Source organism: Orycteropus afer, unplaced genomic scaffold, assembly GCF_000298275.1.
Source record: "Orycteropus afer afer isolate SDZICR_OR568_19922 unplaced genomic scaffold, OryAfe1.0 scaffold00040, whole genome shotgun sequence".
Classification (NCBI taxonomy): domain Eukaryota; kingdom Metazoa; phylum Chordata; class Mammalia; order Tubulidentata; family Orycteropodidae; genus Orycteropus; species Orycteropus afer.
The window spans coordinates 13,200,107-13,216,576 of NW_006921627.1; the positions used below are offsets into that span (position 1 = coordinate 13,200,107).

At 37.9% G+C, this 16,470-nt stretch overlaps 1 protein-coding gene across 1 annotated transcript; it reads left to right on the forward strand.

Annotated features, from left to right (window-relative positions):
* Window positions 1-3,227: 3,227 nt before the first annotated feature.
* CLEC4E (C-type lectin domain family 4 member E) lies at window positions 3,228-9,947 on the forward strand. The gene is made up of 6 exons (XM_042780455.1): window positions 3,228-3,264; window positions 4,054-4,176; window positions 4,817-4,906; window positions 6,263-6,414; window positions 7,442-7,557; window positions 9,761-9,947. Exons 1-6 carry the CDS (start codon window positions 3,228-3,230, stop codon window positions 9,945-9,947), a joined length of 705 nt encoding a protein of 234 aa, XP_042636389.1.
* The last annotated feature ends 6,523 nt before the right edge of the window (window positions 9,948-16,470 follow it).

Genomic DNA, 16,470 nt, shown 5'->3' on the forward strand with positions numbered 1-16,470 from the left:
GTAATAATATTAGAAAATATCTCAAAGCATATACACAAAATCATTAAGTGTGGCTGACTATAGAAGGGTGCTTTGGGAATAGATGGGGGGACTTTTACTTATTATTCTCTTCTTATCTCATTAATAACAACAAAAAAAAAGCCAAGCTCACTGCCATCGAGTCGAATCCAACTCATAGCGACCCATCCTTGGGTTTCTGAGGTAGTATCAGTATGGAAGTAGATTGACCAACCTTCCTTCCAAGGAGTGGCTGGTGGGTTTGAACCGCCAGCCTTCTGGTCAGCAGTCAAATGCCTTAGGCACTATGCCACCAGAGCTCATTAGCCATGAAAAATATTTATATAATTTGACAGAAAGAAAGAAAATGTAGGATTCAAACATAGACATATTGAGAGTGAGACATGTTATCAATTTATTAATTATTTATTAATATCTAATTACAGGTCATCTCTGAGTTACTAATATCCAATTTCCATACAACCCCTGTAACTTGCTCCTGTAAAGCCTATTATAATAAAAATTTGGGGTACATACAATGGTTCATAATAACAAATGTACGCTACTTTGCAATGCACATCAAAACACTATTATTGTTATATTAAAGATGTTTTGGTGTATCTTGAAGTGTTTCTTTAATGTTTTTTATGTATAGAAATGCACACTATATACTAAGGCAAACATTTGGCCAACTGATATTTGATACAAACTGTACCTAACTGTTCCAACTTATGTACAAATTTGACTTAAAGACAGACTTAGAAAAGGAATTAATTCATAATCTAGAAACTGCCTGTAATTGTAAATTAATAAGATTATTATTGCAAAATTGTTCATTAATATTGATTATTGGTAATTGGTCACAATTTATCATATCAGTTGTAATTCATCATTTAATAATTTATCTAACTAACCCACTAGATAATTTCTCTCTTTTTACTGGTCAAAAGCCATTTGCTGATAATACACATTTTAATATGTGTATGTTTAATAATATATACATATATAATTTTGAAACAGTTTAATAAATCTATGCAAGTGTTAAATGGAGAATGTACAGGAAATTGACCAATATATTGAAATAACAAAAAGTCCCTTTCTTGAGAACAAAGACATTTTCTGACACGTGGAAGGTCTGTGAGTCATGGGGTAAGGAGATTACCAAATCGTGTGTATCCTATTTATGCTGCCTGACACTTGTGAACTTAAATCAACTGAGACCAATATGATCTTGTTTTTAAGTATCTTTAAGGTAGGCAATGGCACTTTACTTTGTCTAACTAACCCTCCACAGAAGCTTTGCATTCTAACATCTAATTGAAATTGATTCTACTCATATTCAAATCATGTTTCCTAATGTAGATGGAGCCCACAATCTGTGTTTCAACAAGCCCTTCAGATGATTGTAATGTGCTTTGAAATTTGAGAATTACTTCACACAGTGATGTGAGTGGAAGGACATGAGCAAGAAAGAATAACAATCTCTTATTTCTTTTGTAAGGGCCCCTGGTGGTGCAGTAGTCAAGAGCTCAGCTGTTAACTGATCTACTCACCAGTCACTTTGCAAGAGAGAAAGATGTGGTAGTCTGTTTCCATAAAGCTTTGGAAACCATAGGGGAAGATTCTACTCTGTCCTATAGGATCCCCTCTATGGGGCAGTTCTACTCTGTTCTATAGAATCACTATGAGTTGCAATTAACTCCACAACAGGTATCTCTTTCTACTTTGCTTAGAAATATTGGAAGATTGACCAGTCTACAATAAACCAAAACCAAACCCATTGCTGTCATGTCGACTCCAATTCATAACAGTCTTATTGGAAAGGGTAGAACTGCCCCATAAAGTTTCCAAGGCTGTGATCTTTAAGGAAGCAGACTGCTACATTTTTTCCCATGGAGCAGCTGGTGTTTTAGAACCACTGAGTTCTGGTGGCCTACTGCCTAAGGCATTTGACTGCTAACCAGAAGCTGGCGGTTCAAACCCACCAGCCACTTCTCAGAAGGCAGGGAGGGCAATCTACTTCTGTAGTGATACTGCCTCAGAAACCCAAGGAGGGGTCACTGTGCGTCAGATCCAACTTGAGGGCAGTGCGTTGCGTTCATTTCCTTTTGTTGACCTTTCGGTTAGCAGCTGAATACTTAAGCACACTGCAGCACCAGGGCTTTTTCCAATCTACAATATGGAAATAGAATTCCTGAAACAGTTCAGAACAATAGGATTAAACTACCTACAGATTCTTTGAAGCTGCAGAAGTTGTTTGTGATATAAGGAATTGAGCTGAGTTTCACAGTAATCACATCCCAAGAGACTGTCCAGATGAGGGGGACAAAAGAAGTGACATGTTGGCAGGCACTTTGATGAAATCTGTGGCCATTGAGTCAATACGGACTCATACTCATGACAACACCACGTGTTGCGGAGTAGAACTGCTCCATAGAGTTTTCTTGGCTCTTTATGCAAGCAGATTGCCAGAACTTTCTTCCATGTAGCTGCTCTGTGGGTTTGAACGATTATCCTTCATATTAGTAGTCTAGGGCAAACCATTTGCATCAACCAAGGCCCTCACACTTTGATAAAAAGGATCTAGATCTGCAATACTAGAATTTTCATTGAGAGCTCCAACTGAAGGAGGAAGAAAAAGCATAAAAGATTTTAAAAAATTTGCATTGTTAAGTAATTAGCATATACACCATGTACCCAGCTCTGTGCTAGGTATTGTGAAGACTTGGAGTTTAAGTGTCCTTTTCAGTTAACTAATGTGTAGGTAATACATACTGAAAGTGAAATGAGAGAGTTGAGAATGAATAGAGGTGGGACTTCACAGTGTCAAGGAAAAATTGGGGAGTGAGTTAGGCCTGGAAGAAAGTAGAGAAACTGTATTGACCCTAATAAAACAATATTTTGTAAAGACTTTCGCATTTGCCCATGGTCAGCCTGCTTCTGGGAATACTTACATAATTTCCCTATTTTGCTGTTTCCTGGGGTAAGGGGAACTAACATCTTGCCTGGTACACTCTGCTGTCCTCCTTATGTAAGAAAGGAAATTCTGACTTAAACACACAGCCACAGAACAAGTTAATATTCCTATGTCCTCAACTTGAACTTCTTAAGGAGAGATAAGGTGTTCATCCTTCAAGATTTCTTTTCCTTGCAAATTTCCAACAAAACACAACTGGACTCAGAAACTGAGGTGATAGAGGGGCTTAGAGGGAGAGGAAGAAAAAGGAAGAATGAGTTCATCTAAATCATCTGCATCACCAAGCACAGGTAAAATTTGCAACTCTCCCTTTTCCTCCATAGATCCCTTCTCTGAGGGAAATGATAGAGCAATAGAAGAGACTTAAGTATGCAGAAAAGTAAGAAAAGAAAAGAACAAGAGAGAGAGAAAGAAGAAAGGTTAGAAGAATTTGTTATACTGGAAAGCTTCCTGGACATGAGATCAGATCAGGGAGAGCTACTGAACTGCTACACCTACTCTTCCTGTAAGTCATTGTCTCACTTTGGGCAATTCACTTCGCTTCTCTGCAACTCACTTTCCTTATTTATAAAACGAGTGTTTGCAGGAGGAGAAGAACTACTAGATGATTGTTAGTGTTTTAACGGACTCATTTACAAATGGCTAGGAACATGAAACACTGAAAAGAGGAGAGCAGGAGAAAGACAAGAGAAGCAGAGAGGCAGAGAGAGAAAGATAAAGAAAGAAGAGGGGAATCTTAGAAAAGATCGAACGTATTTTTTAACTAAGGGACTTGGAAAGGAGAAATTGCAGATTGCTCTGAGTTCATGAGTCAGAGTCTTAAAATTAGTAATGAATTATTCTGTTGATTCTAAAAGTAGGGTTCCCACACCAGCAACATGAGCATTCCCTGAAAACTTGGTTCCAGTGCTCTTCAACTGAATTAACTCTGGGGGTGGGGCTCAGCAATTTGTGCTTTGACAAGCCCTCCATGTAATTCTGATGCATGTTCAAGTTTGCGAATTTTCTGATACAGATAATATGAATGGAGGGAAAAAATAAAGCTAAGAATTTCTTTGTCTCTTTTATGTCTTGCTTAGGGAAGATTGACCATGTTTGTCTTTCTACAGAGGGAGGATTCTTCTTTTTCCAAGTGTGTGTATGGACTGCTGCTGGGATCTCCATCTTACTTCTCAGTGCCTGCTTTATCACCAGATGTGTTGGTGGGTCCTGAAAGTCAAATTCAGTCTAATTCCCCATGGTGAATATTGGGTGTGAACACTTCCTTGCCACCTGTAGGCTTTCTTCTCCCACAGTGTGTTTTCCTGTTCCCTTTTTATCCTATTAATCTCCACACTATTCCTTAAGAGACCCCAACTAGTGTAGAACTATTACCAAGTTTTGGTGAACTCTAAGTTTTTATATGGTGGCTTGAGTCTTCACTTTTGTACCTTTGCGCTATCATCAGCATGACCTTCCCTAAGAGAGCCTAGCTAGAAGCTCTGGACTTACTGATCAGGACCAGATGACTCACTATTTATTTATTTACTTGTTTATTTATCTGTTTTTGTGACTAGTAAGGATAGAGAGGTTTACACTTGGTATAAGAGAAAGTGCAAGCACATTTGTTTTACCCTGGGTCTTTGGGTCTGAAATAAAATATACTCATCACTACAAATCAGGAAAACCATGAAATGTGAATTTCCTCTGCCTTCTTTGAGTGATTCCCAGTGCCTCTCTGGGTACAAGGAAAAGTAGATATTGAAAAAACACCGTGATAATTATTGGAGTTTCTGTTATGATTTTTTTTTTTTTTATTATTATAAAGATTAACAAGCACTGACTTTGCCCATTTCCTTACAGTGACATATCACATCTTTCAACTCTGTGATGAGGAAAAGTTTCAGCCACATGAGAATATCACAGAAATCTCCTGTAACAATGATGGCTCAGGTATACTATTCCTCAATTTGGAAAGTGAAATTTTAAATATCAACATTTTCTGGGGTTCTAGATTGCTTTTACAATAAACTATAGTTGGTCCGCTCCTCGGAAGGAAGGTTGGGCAATCCTACTTCTGTAGTGATACTGCCTCGGAAACCCAAGAAGGGGTCGCTATGAGTCAGGGCCGACTCGACGGCCAGTAACAACATAGTTGGTCCTGGTTTGCAAAAACAAAAATGTAAAAGCTTGCCTGTGCTATAAGCTAATGATGAGTTGGCAAAAGTACAGAATTAGAACTTTGGAAACACAGGAAATCTTGGAATTTTTGGAATAAATTCGAGGTATATGTATGAACAGTACTGTAAGTGGAAGGAACTATCCCCTGGAATGTACTTCTCCCCCCCCCCCCATTCTTCATCTATTTCCAAAATGAGATGAAGGAGAAAAAATACGTAGACTAGATAATTTGAAAATGCCTCAGAAATATACACTCCATCCTCTTAGATATCATCCTCTTCCAACTCTTGTCACGTTCCAAGATGCCACACGACAGTAGGTAAAAGACTTTCCCCACCTGGTAAATGACTTTCCTCACCCTTAATTGAAAGATATTGAGCTAGTTATTTTTAATAAGCCCTCAAAGGGAAATATTGTATAATTAATCCATTTGTGTAACCACAATTTAGAGATTTGGTTGAGAGTATGTGTTGGGGCAACAAAAGAGATGGTTGCTTAAAGACCACCATATAAAGTACATAACTTTCTCTGCCTTTGGCAGCTAACAACACATTGTTGGGTTCTACATGAGGAGCAAAACTGAAACAGATTGGGGTGACTTTTGATGGGGTTCCATTCTGACCTAAGCAGAATACCTCATTTTTTTCTTTCTTTTTTAAGTTTTCATCACCATTGCCTTTTATTATCAATGTCTTCATCAATCCAATCCTTATTTGTGTTTGGAAGTTGACATGAGAATGAGAACTTCAGCAAACTGTGTGCTGCAACACTGTATGTAGTACATATTGCTCGTGATAAAATGTACAAAGGAAAAAAAAAAGGTTGTGAAACACAGTTCGTCATAACTTAAATACCTCATAAATCAGTGATTACATGTATATGGTTGTATTTGCTGGCACTGATATTTAGAAAATAAGGATTATGAGATTACCACAAAAGCAAGAAAAACTGCTGTTTATGTTTACTGACATTGGAATTATCTCAAGTCTTAGACAGCAAGCTGTGGGACATGAGCAACAGGTTTCATGGTTTTTGACTATAAGCTATGGGTTCTCTGAGTCTGGAGGGAGATTTCTGTTTTCTCACTCAGTTCATCTGGGAAATTCCCTGAAACTTTTCTCCTCCTAGGTTCCATCAAGAATTGTTGTCCATTGAACTGGAAACATTTTCAATCTAGTTGCTACTTCTTTTCTACTGACACCAGGACCTGGTCAGCAAGTTTAAATAACTGTTCAGCCATGGGAGCGCATCTGGTGATTATCAACACGCCGGAGGAGCAGGTATTTGGGGTACAACCTCTTCCAGTATCAACTTAGCATTCTGCACAGGGTCCATCCCTTTTTCTGTACGTATGCACAGTGTCTGGTCCTGAGTAACAGTTTGTTAGATGAATGAGTTGAAATACTTGTAAGTTTATATATTGTTGTTGTTGTTGTTATGTGCCGTCGAGTCGGCCCTGACTCATAGCGACCCCTCCTTGGGTTTCCGAGGCAGTATCACTACAGAAGTAGGATTGCCCAACCTTCCTTCCGAGGAGTGGCTGGTGGGTTTGAACCGCCAGCCTTCTGGTTAACAGTTATTATTTTAACAGGAGAAAAAAAAAATATTCTTGGCAGTTAATTTTAGAAAGACCATTATGCTTATGAACATTGCTGTTGTTAGTTGCCATTTAGTTGGCCCCATGCACAACAGAATGAAAGCAACATCATGACCACTGCGTATTTTGAGTCACTTCCAACCTAGGGTGCTCATCTTTCAGCACTGTGTCAGAAAATATTCTGCGCAATCCATAGAGTTTTCATTGGCTAATTTTCAGAAGTAGATCACCAGACTTTTCTTCTTAGTCTGTCACTGGAAGCTCTGCGGAAACCTGTCCACCCTGGGTGGCCCTACTGTATTTGAAATACTGGTGGCATAGCATCCTGCATCACAATAACACACAGGCTACCACAGGTGGTGGTTATGAGCATATCATATGAAAAAGGGCAAACAAATACTGCCCATTTTCTTTATGCTGTGACTGATAATGTTTGATGGTAGACACATGCAGTAGACTTTGCTGTCAATAGCAGATAATAAACTTTGAAGGTTGTTGAGAATCACCTTCTCCATTGAAGGATTTTTTTTTTTTTTTTTTGGCACTTTAAAGTCAGGAAATGATCCTCCATGATCTTACAATTTGAGGCCCATTGCTCTATCATCACTAGCACAGGTATCACATTACCTCCTTTAATAATAATCACCCTCAACATTTTTACAGAACTGAAATAATTCATCTCCTGTTTGTTGACTGTGTATCTTCCATAGGAATTCCTTTTCCATACAAAACCTAAAAAGAGAGAGTTCTACATTGGACTGACAGACCAGGTGGTTGAAGGCCAGTGGAAATGGGTGGATGGCACATCTTTAGAAAAATCTCTGAGGTACAGATATCCCCCACTTTTTTCAAGTTTGCTTTACATAAAACCTACGTTAGTATCTGTTTTTGCTAATGGAAAGAAATTTGAAAAGGATTTTCACTCTCAAGATAGAGAAAAAAGAAAAGGTGAAGACCAAATTGAACATTCAGCTTTGTTTTGCAGTGAGTTTTTGAAGAGGCAGCATGCACCCCCAAGCAGTGAGAGTGTCATAGCCAAGTTCCTTTCCCAGGAACTACATTCAGCCTCTCAGCATCAAGCCACCATAGCTTTGAATATATAGTGTCTATGAACACTACATGTTAGCGTTATTTTAGGTTTTCTGTGTTATTTGGTATGAGTTGGTAGGTTATTTTGGGGACTACTCAAAAATTTTCCCATATAAATTAATGATAATTGTTTCTTTGCTTTTACACCATTTCAGCTTATGAAAGTTTTCATAGGAACACTCTACTTTCAGATAGTGAGGAAAACCTGTAATAACCTTCTTGCAGGAGAATTGTAATGGTAATCCAAATCCTAAAGTTAGACCACTGTGGAAGTAAGTTTTCAGGAACCTCTTACTGTTCCATGGGCTAATTTGAGGTCCATCCTCAGTGGTATTAGATACAGGAAGGCAAACACATAAAACAGAAAGGAGAAGCACAATGTCCTTGCTTTCTCATTTTCTAGGACTGTCTCAATAATAAAGAGAAGCAATAGATGAGAATGAAAAGATTAGAACTGAAAAATAATTCATTGGAGATAACAGGAGAGGCAGAGTGGAATCCAGAGTCTTATGCCCCAAAACTATAGAGAATGAGTCATATAGTGGCTTGATAAAGAGCAAATTCTCATGGCATGAATGTGGGAAGCCCTTGATAATGTCACTTTTCTCCTAATAATGACCTTATATCTTTAAAGTATAGTATTTTGAAGTTTTCAACATATTTTCTCATTTTATCTAAATTACACCTCTCTGTGATGCACCAGTATTGTTAAGCTTTATTTAACATTTGAGGTATCTGAAGGCCATGGAGGTTAAGTGTCTCAGGATTACACAGCTAGTGAGCAGAGGTTCTAAGATTATAGTCCAGATGTCCTGATACTTTAGAAGAATTACTTTACTTAAGCTCTGTAACACCATTGAAGGGTGTGCCTAAATTATACATGATACGTGTGCAATAAAGGGAATAAAGCACGATAGTAAGTAAAATAGGGGAGCAATGGAAACAAATTAATCAGGGTATCAGTCCTTCCCATAACTTCCCATTCTGTGTCTAAAGCCATGAGGCTGCATGACAAAAAAAAATATCAGCAACATCCTGTTCAACTTCATTACTCAAGCTCTATGACTTAGACACATGGGATAGTGTTTCTGAGATTCCATTTCTTCATCGATAAATTGGTGCTTTTTATACCTACCTAACAAAATTGTTATACAGTCTAGTGACACAAATGTAATTTGCCTAGTATATTTAAAAAAAAAAAAAATCATTCCCATCGAGTCGATTCTGACTCACAGCGATTGCCATTCGGTTTCTGAGGAGGTAAATCTTTCGAGAAATAGATAGCCCTGTCTTCCTTCCGCAGAGAAGCTGGTGGGTTTGAACCACCAATGTTCTGATTAGCAGTCAAATGCTTCAGGCACTGCTCCACCAGAGCTCCATGCCTAGTATATTAGTACCCATTATCTCTCTTTCTCTCTCTAATTTATTGTGATTGGAGTGAAAGTTTACAGAGCAAATTCATTTTCAGTACAGCAGTTCATACACATTTGTTTCATGACATTGACTGCAATGCCCACAATGTCACAGCTCTCTTGCCACTTCCTCCCTGTAATTTTACCTCTTCCCTGTGTCCTTATTTCCTATGCATTCCTGCCCCCTGAGCTATCTCCCAAATACTGCCCATCTGTTCTCCCAAGACTGATTGTTCTAGGGAGTGTATTTGCTTGATGGGAATGTTCACCCTATATGCCTGTCTATTGTCTGGCTAGAAGCCACGGGAGTGAGTTCAATTCCAAACGTGAAGGGTATCTAGGAGACATAATCTCAGGGGTCTGACCAGGCTCTATCAGACTAGTAAACCTGGTCTTTTTTATGATTTTGAGTTTTGTTGCACATTGTTCTCCCACTGTATCCAGGCTCTCCTGTACTGATCCCTCTCCTAGAGGACCTTTTCTAGCTTGCTGCTGGGCTCTAAAGTCTCCTGTGGTACTCTCTTTCAGCTTCTGGGATGTAGGTGAGCCCAACAACATAGCTACAGTAGAGGACTGCACCACCATTAGAGACTCTTCAAATCCAAGGAAAAATTGGAATGATGTACCTTGTTTCTTTAACATGTTTCGGATTTGCGAGATGCCAAAAAGAAATATTTTGAAAAATTCTCTTCTAAGAAGAGAAAGCGCAACTTGAAGGTGTACTGGAGGAGAATAAGAGCATGAACACAAGCCCAATACAAGAAGTATACACTGTACTTCAAAAGGACTTCATGTGTGGTGCTTTGATATAAATAAAAATAGATACTTCTGAATGTTATATAACACGGTACTGACTGAAGTGAATATTTTTTCTGTGTTGCTCACACACTCTTCTCAGAATTTAGTAGCAAATGCTGTGAGAGGAGAGAATTTTTTTTTTTTTTTTTTGTAGATCTGTTTCATTTGTACATGCTTACATTGAAAATACAGGAACCTAGGTGATGCAAAAGTTAAAGTTCTTGGCTGCTAACCAAAAGCTTGGAGGCTTGAATCCACCTGGAGACACATTGAAAGAAAGGGCTGGTGATCTACTTCTGAAAACCCAGTGGAGCACAGTTCTACTCTGACAGACATGAGGTCACTCTGATTTGAGATCAACTAGATGGCAACCGGAGGTGGTGTGGTAGAGCAAGTATAAAGTCCAATGGAGAAGACATTTTGGAATGTGACTTTGAGCAATAGTCTAAGTTTAAGCTCTATGTCAACTCTTCTTCTTTTCTTGGTCCTGAGAATTCTGTTTTCTATTTCATAGTATTTTTATGCCATACCCAACCATATCTTCTCTACGCATTACTGCACAATAGGTAAAAGATCTCTCCCTGACATGAAACTTATTTCTGCTTAAAAGACTGGCATGTCTGACCAAAGGCTCACAGCTCCTTAGAGAAAGGCCAGGCTAACCTTCAGCTCCACAACAGTCACTCTGTCCATTCATCCCAGAAACTCTCTTACTTCTCTATTCTCTTCCATTAAATAACTGGATCTCATCTGAATTTTTATCTATTGCTCAGCTGGGACCTGAATCCAATAGTAAAATTATTCTAAGAGAACATTGAGCTTGAAATGTTTTCCTATCTCTAGTCTACCCATCAATTGCATGATATTCTATCAGTACTGATAAGTTATTCAAGAATATGTGAATATTCTTTTATAAGCATGTTCCTCACACATAGCATTATAGAGATTCTCAAATTTTATACATGGGAATTAATGTATTAACACTGAATGGATAAATTGAACTGAACATATTAGCTTTGTTTATGAACATTCATTTTCTTATGCATTTTCACAACTGCTGGTTTAGAAATAAACACATATTTAAAACCAAAACTGTCAAATCTGAAAGTATTCCAGAGAACATGTCTTCAATTTTCTTTTTTCAATTAAAAATATCAATGAAGCAACATTGAAAGATACTGTGAAGAATTTTTTCTTCATTTTTTTCCCACGAGTAGCTATAACTTTTTAAGTTTTATTTCTCAATTAAAAAAACATACAGAAATGTTATTCTCTACTATGTCACTGTGGGTATTTATAATTTAATTTATAAAATTAATCTTTGTTTTTAAAGCTTGCCATATTGACCCCCAATTGTTTAAAAGAAAAATTACTGCTTTTTATAAAGATGATATATGTTCCTTATTAAAAATTCCTACAGAGCACAATTGATAAAAATGAAAGTGAAAACAAATCCAAATCCCAAGTTATAAAAATAATCATTAACATTAGTTGACCACTACTTGAATTAAACAAATGAAAAAAAAATTGAAATAAACTTTTTTTCATATCCATAAAGTTTATTTTTAAAATTTTTAAAAACAAATCATACAGGGCTATTTATTAACATACTTAAACAATTTGTTCCCCATACGGAAGGAAAATGCATTAGCAACATCTTCCAGACACCGTCTTTATAAAAGTAAAACTTTCTAGATGCTGAAATGCACTATATATTTTGCAGTACACTATATATTTTGGGACCTCTGGTAGCATAATGCCTAAAGCATTTGACTACTAAGCAGAAGCCTGGCAGTTCAAATCCACCAGCCACTCCTTGGAAGGAAGATTGGACAATCTACTTCTATAGAGATACCACTTGGAAACCCAAGAAGGGGTCACTATGAGTCAAATTGACTTGATGGCAGTGAGTTTTTTGGGCTTTTTGAAAATATATTTTAGACTTTTAATCACAGGATTGAATATCATTGTCTCCACTTCTCCCCCTTAAATGTGGCAGTTATTATTCTTAAATAAATGACATTCAGTCATGTTCTACCACCACAGATCCTTAAATAGAGTACTATGGTGCTGTGAATTAATTAATATGGCCCCTCTAGCCATAGTCTTTGCAACTTCCACCAAATGACTGGGTGGGACTATGCAAATGTGAGGTGCTTATGCTCCACCACGGGGATTGGACAGCTTGCCAATAATTTAAATAAGGTACATGGCACCCTTGTGGGGGTAGGACTATGAAATTAAAGTGTACGAAACTCTAGCACAGGGATTGGTCAATTTTGCCATCCTGCTAGGCTTAAAATGAACCACTTCAGAGACAGGAAGGTAGGATCTCTCTACCTTCAAGAAAGAAGAGCCAGGAGTGAAGCACATCCTTTGGACCTTGCTCTGAACCTCCTTGACCCAGAAGAGAGAGAGAGTTGTAACACCTTGCCAAGATGGTGAGCGATGTTGAGAAGCAGTGGCAGAGAAACAATGGCAGCAGAACCAAGAGACCTGGCAGGAAACTTGGCAGAGGACCTAATATGAGACCCAACAGGAGACTCAGAAAGAGAGCTGGCAGGTGACAGCACAGTTGGTTTCCAGAGCCATACAGTGAGAAAGCTGAGTGCCTTCGGGCTGAGGCTTACTGGAGGAGTAGGTTGCCTCTGGACACTTACTGGTAGAGTTAAAAGAGCTCTGTAACACTTGCCTGAGCAGGGCAGCAGCCAAGGGACTGCAGGGCTGAGAGGCCAAGGACTAGAGAGAAGCCTGTCTGTGGTATGGCTCAGAAGAGGCTATCCTGATTGAAGAACTATATCCTGAGTCATTTCTAATCCTAAATTGTAACCTGTTACTTCCTAATAAACCCCATAATCATGAGTTTTGTCTGTGAGTTCTGTGTGGTCATTGCAGTCAATTATCAAACCCAGCAGAAAAGCAGAGAGTGCCGTGGGAGAGACAGTTGAGGTCCGAATTGGTGAAAAAGGGTTGGAGGCCGGAGGCATATCTGACCTCTGTCTCATAGGTATCAGCCTTGTGCTGCTGTTAATCTTGATCCTTCTTCCCTCTTGTGACATGAGATGAGGTTAGATGACTCCTCCATGCCATTTTTGCAAGTACACATGCATACTTATGAACAGGGCAAGTCTTCTCTATTTGTTGTCATATAATTATTTTAGATAAGCATTTTACTTTAAATACAAATAGAAATATTATGTCTCAGGATTGTAAACATTCACTAAGAGCTTCTAGAATATAATGTGTAATAGAGGTGGCCTATGAGTCAGTCAAATGTTCTTCATACATTTGGATGCTATTGATATTAAGTAATATGATTTGAAGGATGTTATCATAAGCCTTATTGGTATTTCTGTAAGAAAATTCTGGATGTATAGATTTAGTGAAAACACCTGACAGTCATTCTAAAGACTATCATAAGCACCATTTTCACTTATTTAAAATATATGGAGTTAAATTCAGCAGTATAGTATGATCATTACTACCAGAAATTCAAAATAACTGTGGATTTCAAGTTCCCCTTTGTGGATACATATGGAGTACTGAGTTCTAACTGATGCTAATAGGAACTACTAATGCATACTAGGAGCTCTGGTAGCATAGTGCCTAAGGCACTTGACTGCTAACCAGAAGGCTGGCAGTTCAAACCCACCAGCCACTCCTCGGAAGGAAGGTTGGGCAATCTACTTCCGTAGTGATACTGCCTCAACAACCCAAGGAGGGGTTGCTATGAGTTGAGGCTGTCTCGATGGCACATAGCAACAACAACAACAATGCATACTAAGGATAGCAACTCCAGGGCCACATGTTGTTGTTGTTAATTGCCGTTCAGTAGACTCCAACTCATTGTGATCCTATGTACAACAGAATGAACCACTGTCTAGGCCTGTGCCACCTTCACAATTTTTGTTATGCTTAAGTCCATTGTTACAACCACTGTGTCAATTTGTCACATACAACCTATACATGTGTGAGGCACAACTATTATCTCTGTCTGGAGATTTAAGGCTATATTCAGCTATGAAAAGTTAAATCTCCTCTTTAATATTTTATCTATGTAGCTCACATACATGATTCACAATCTCATAGGGAGGTATAAAGTCCCAAAATGAAATAGGGGATGATACTATTGACTTTACACAAATAAAAAAGATTATAAAGAAATACTATGAACAATTATATACTAACAAATTAGATGATTTAGATAAAATAGACAAATTGTTAGAAAAACACACACTATTGAAATTGTCTCAGGAAAAAATAGCCAATTTGAATAGATCTATAACAAGTAAAGAGATTGCATCAGTAGTTTAAAAAAAAAAAAAAAGAATCCTGGCCCAGATGGCTTCCCTGCTTAACTCAACCAGATATTCAAAGAAGGATTAATACAAATTCTTCACAAACTCTTCTGAAAAACAGAAGAGCAAAGAATACTTCCCAACTTATTCTATGAGACCAGTATTAACCTGATACCAAATCAACAAAAGTATCACAAGAAAAGATAGTTACAGAACAATATTTCCTATGAATCTGGAGCTGAAATCTTATAAAAAAAAAAAAAAATCTAGTAAACCAAATCCAGCAACATACATGAAGAATTAGACACTATGGCCAAGTGGTATTTATCCCAGTGGTGAAAATTCGGTTTAAAGGGTAACAATATCAAGTATATCAAGTAGTGTAACACATTTCATCAATAGAATAAAAAGCAAATACCATACGATCATCTCACTAGACACAGAAAAAACATTTGACACAATACAACACACTTTTATACCTAAATAAATAAATAAGAAACAAGAAAGAAAGAAAAACACTCAACACACTGTTAGAACGAAAATTCCTCAACATGATAAAGGGTAACTAAAGAAAATCCATTAAAGAAAACTACAGAAAATGCCAAGAAGCATAAGAATAGATGCTCATCATCATTAGTCATCAGGGAAATGTAAATCTAAACTATACAAGATACTACTTCCCACACACCAGGATAGTTAGAATGAAAAATTCAGGTCTCAACAAGGATTGGCAAGTATGTAGAGAAATTTGAACCCTAATACACTGTTGCTGTGAATAGATTAAGTTTTGGCCACTTTGGAAAACAGTCTGGTTATTTGAATAATTAAACAAAGTTACCATGTTGTTGCCGTTCCAGTGTGCAGTTGAGACAATTCTGACTCATAGTGACTCTATGACCCCAGCAATTTCACTTCTAATTATATACACAAGAGGAATGAAAACATATGTCTACACAGAAACTTGTACATGAATTACACAAAAGGTGGAAACTATTACCAGAAGGGTGGAAACAATTCAAATGTCTATCAATGGACAAATGAAAAAATAAAATGCAGTATATCCATACAATGGAATATTATTTGTATTAAGTGTGATACATGCTTCAACATGAGAAACCTTGAAAACATTATGCTAAGTGAAAGAAACAAGTCACAAAAGACCACATACTATATAATGTTATTCATATGAAGGTCCAAAATAGGGAAATCTACAGAGAAAGAAAGTAGACTACTGGTTGCTTAAGACTGGGGTGGGAAGTATGGGCAAAGGTATGAAACAACAGGTTCTTTTTGAGGTGATGAAAATGTTCTATTATTGACTGTTATAGTTGCACATGTGAGTGAATATACTAAAAATAATTGAATTGTGTATTTTAAATGGGGAATTGTATGATGTGCTAGTTATATCTCAATAAAGTTTTTTTAAAAAAGCATAGTAATACAATAACTATTAATAATAATAAAATTCAGGAAAAACATTGATTTTGGGTTTAGAATTTTTAAATTAAATTTCAATAAAACTCAATTTTACTTAATAAATAAATAATATCTAGGAAATGCAGTCAGCCCCAGAGTTACAGGTGAGGAGAGACAACTCAGGGATGCCTGAAGTAGCAAGCAGGAAGAGCAGGAGAAAGGGGATTAAAAGCCAGGAAGTCAGAGAAAAGAGCAGTCAGCCAAAGGGATTAGGTGAGGAGAGGCAACTCAGGCCCGCCCAGAGTAGCAGGACCGGAGAGCAGGAGAAAGGGGATAAAAGCCAGGAACCCGGACAGAAGAGCAGTCAGCCCTAGGGTTACAGGTGAGGAGAGACAACTCAGTGACACCCAAAGTAGCCAGTAGGAAGAGCAGGAGAAAGGGGATTAAAAGCCAGGAAGTCAAAGAGAAGAGCAATCAGCCAAAGGGATTAGTTGAGGAGACGAAACTCAGGACAGCCCAAAGCAGCAGGACCGGAAAGCAGGAGAAAGGGGATAAAAGCCCGGATCCTGGACAGAGGAGCAGTCAGCCCCAGGGACAACTCAGGGACACACAAAACAGCAGGGCAGAGGAGCAGCCACAGGGACCCAGTTGGGGGTGATACGAGAGGTCTCCAACAGCAAGACAAACTTGTCTGTCAGTTTGTCCTACTGTGGTGACATGTAGACG

Bases quoted from the DNA above. Each gene is read 5' to 3' on its own strand.
- CLEC4E (XM_042780455.1), top strand. From the start codon at position 3,228: ATGAGTTCATCTAAATCATCTGCATCACCAAGCACAG. The intron at 6,415-7,441 runs GTATTTGGGGTA...TATCTTCCATAG, and splicing joins TCAACACGCCGGAGGAGCAG to GAATTCCTTTTCCATACAAA. The intron at 7,558-9,760 runs GTACAGATATCC...ACTCTCTTTCAG, and splicing joins TCTTTAGAAAAATCTCTGAG to CTTCTGGGATGTAGGTGAGC.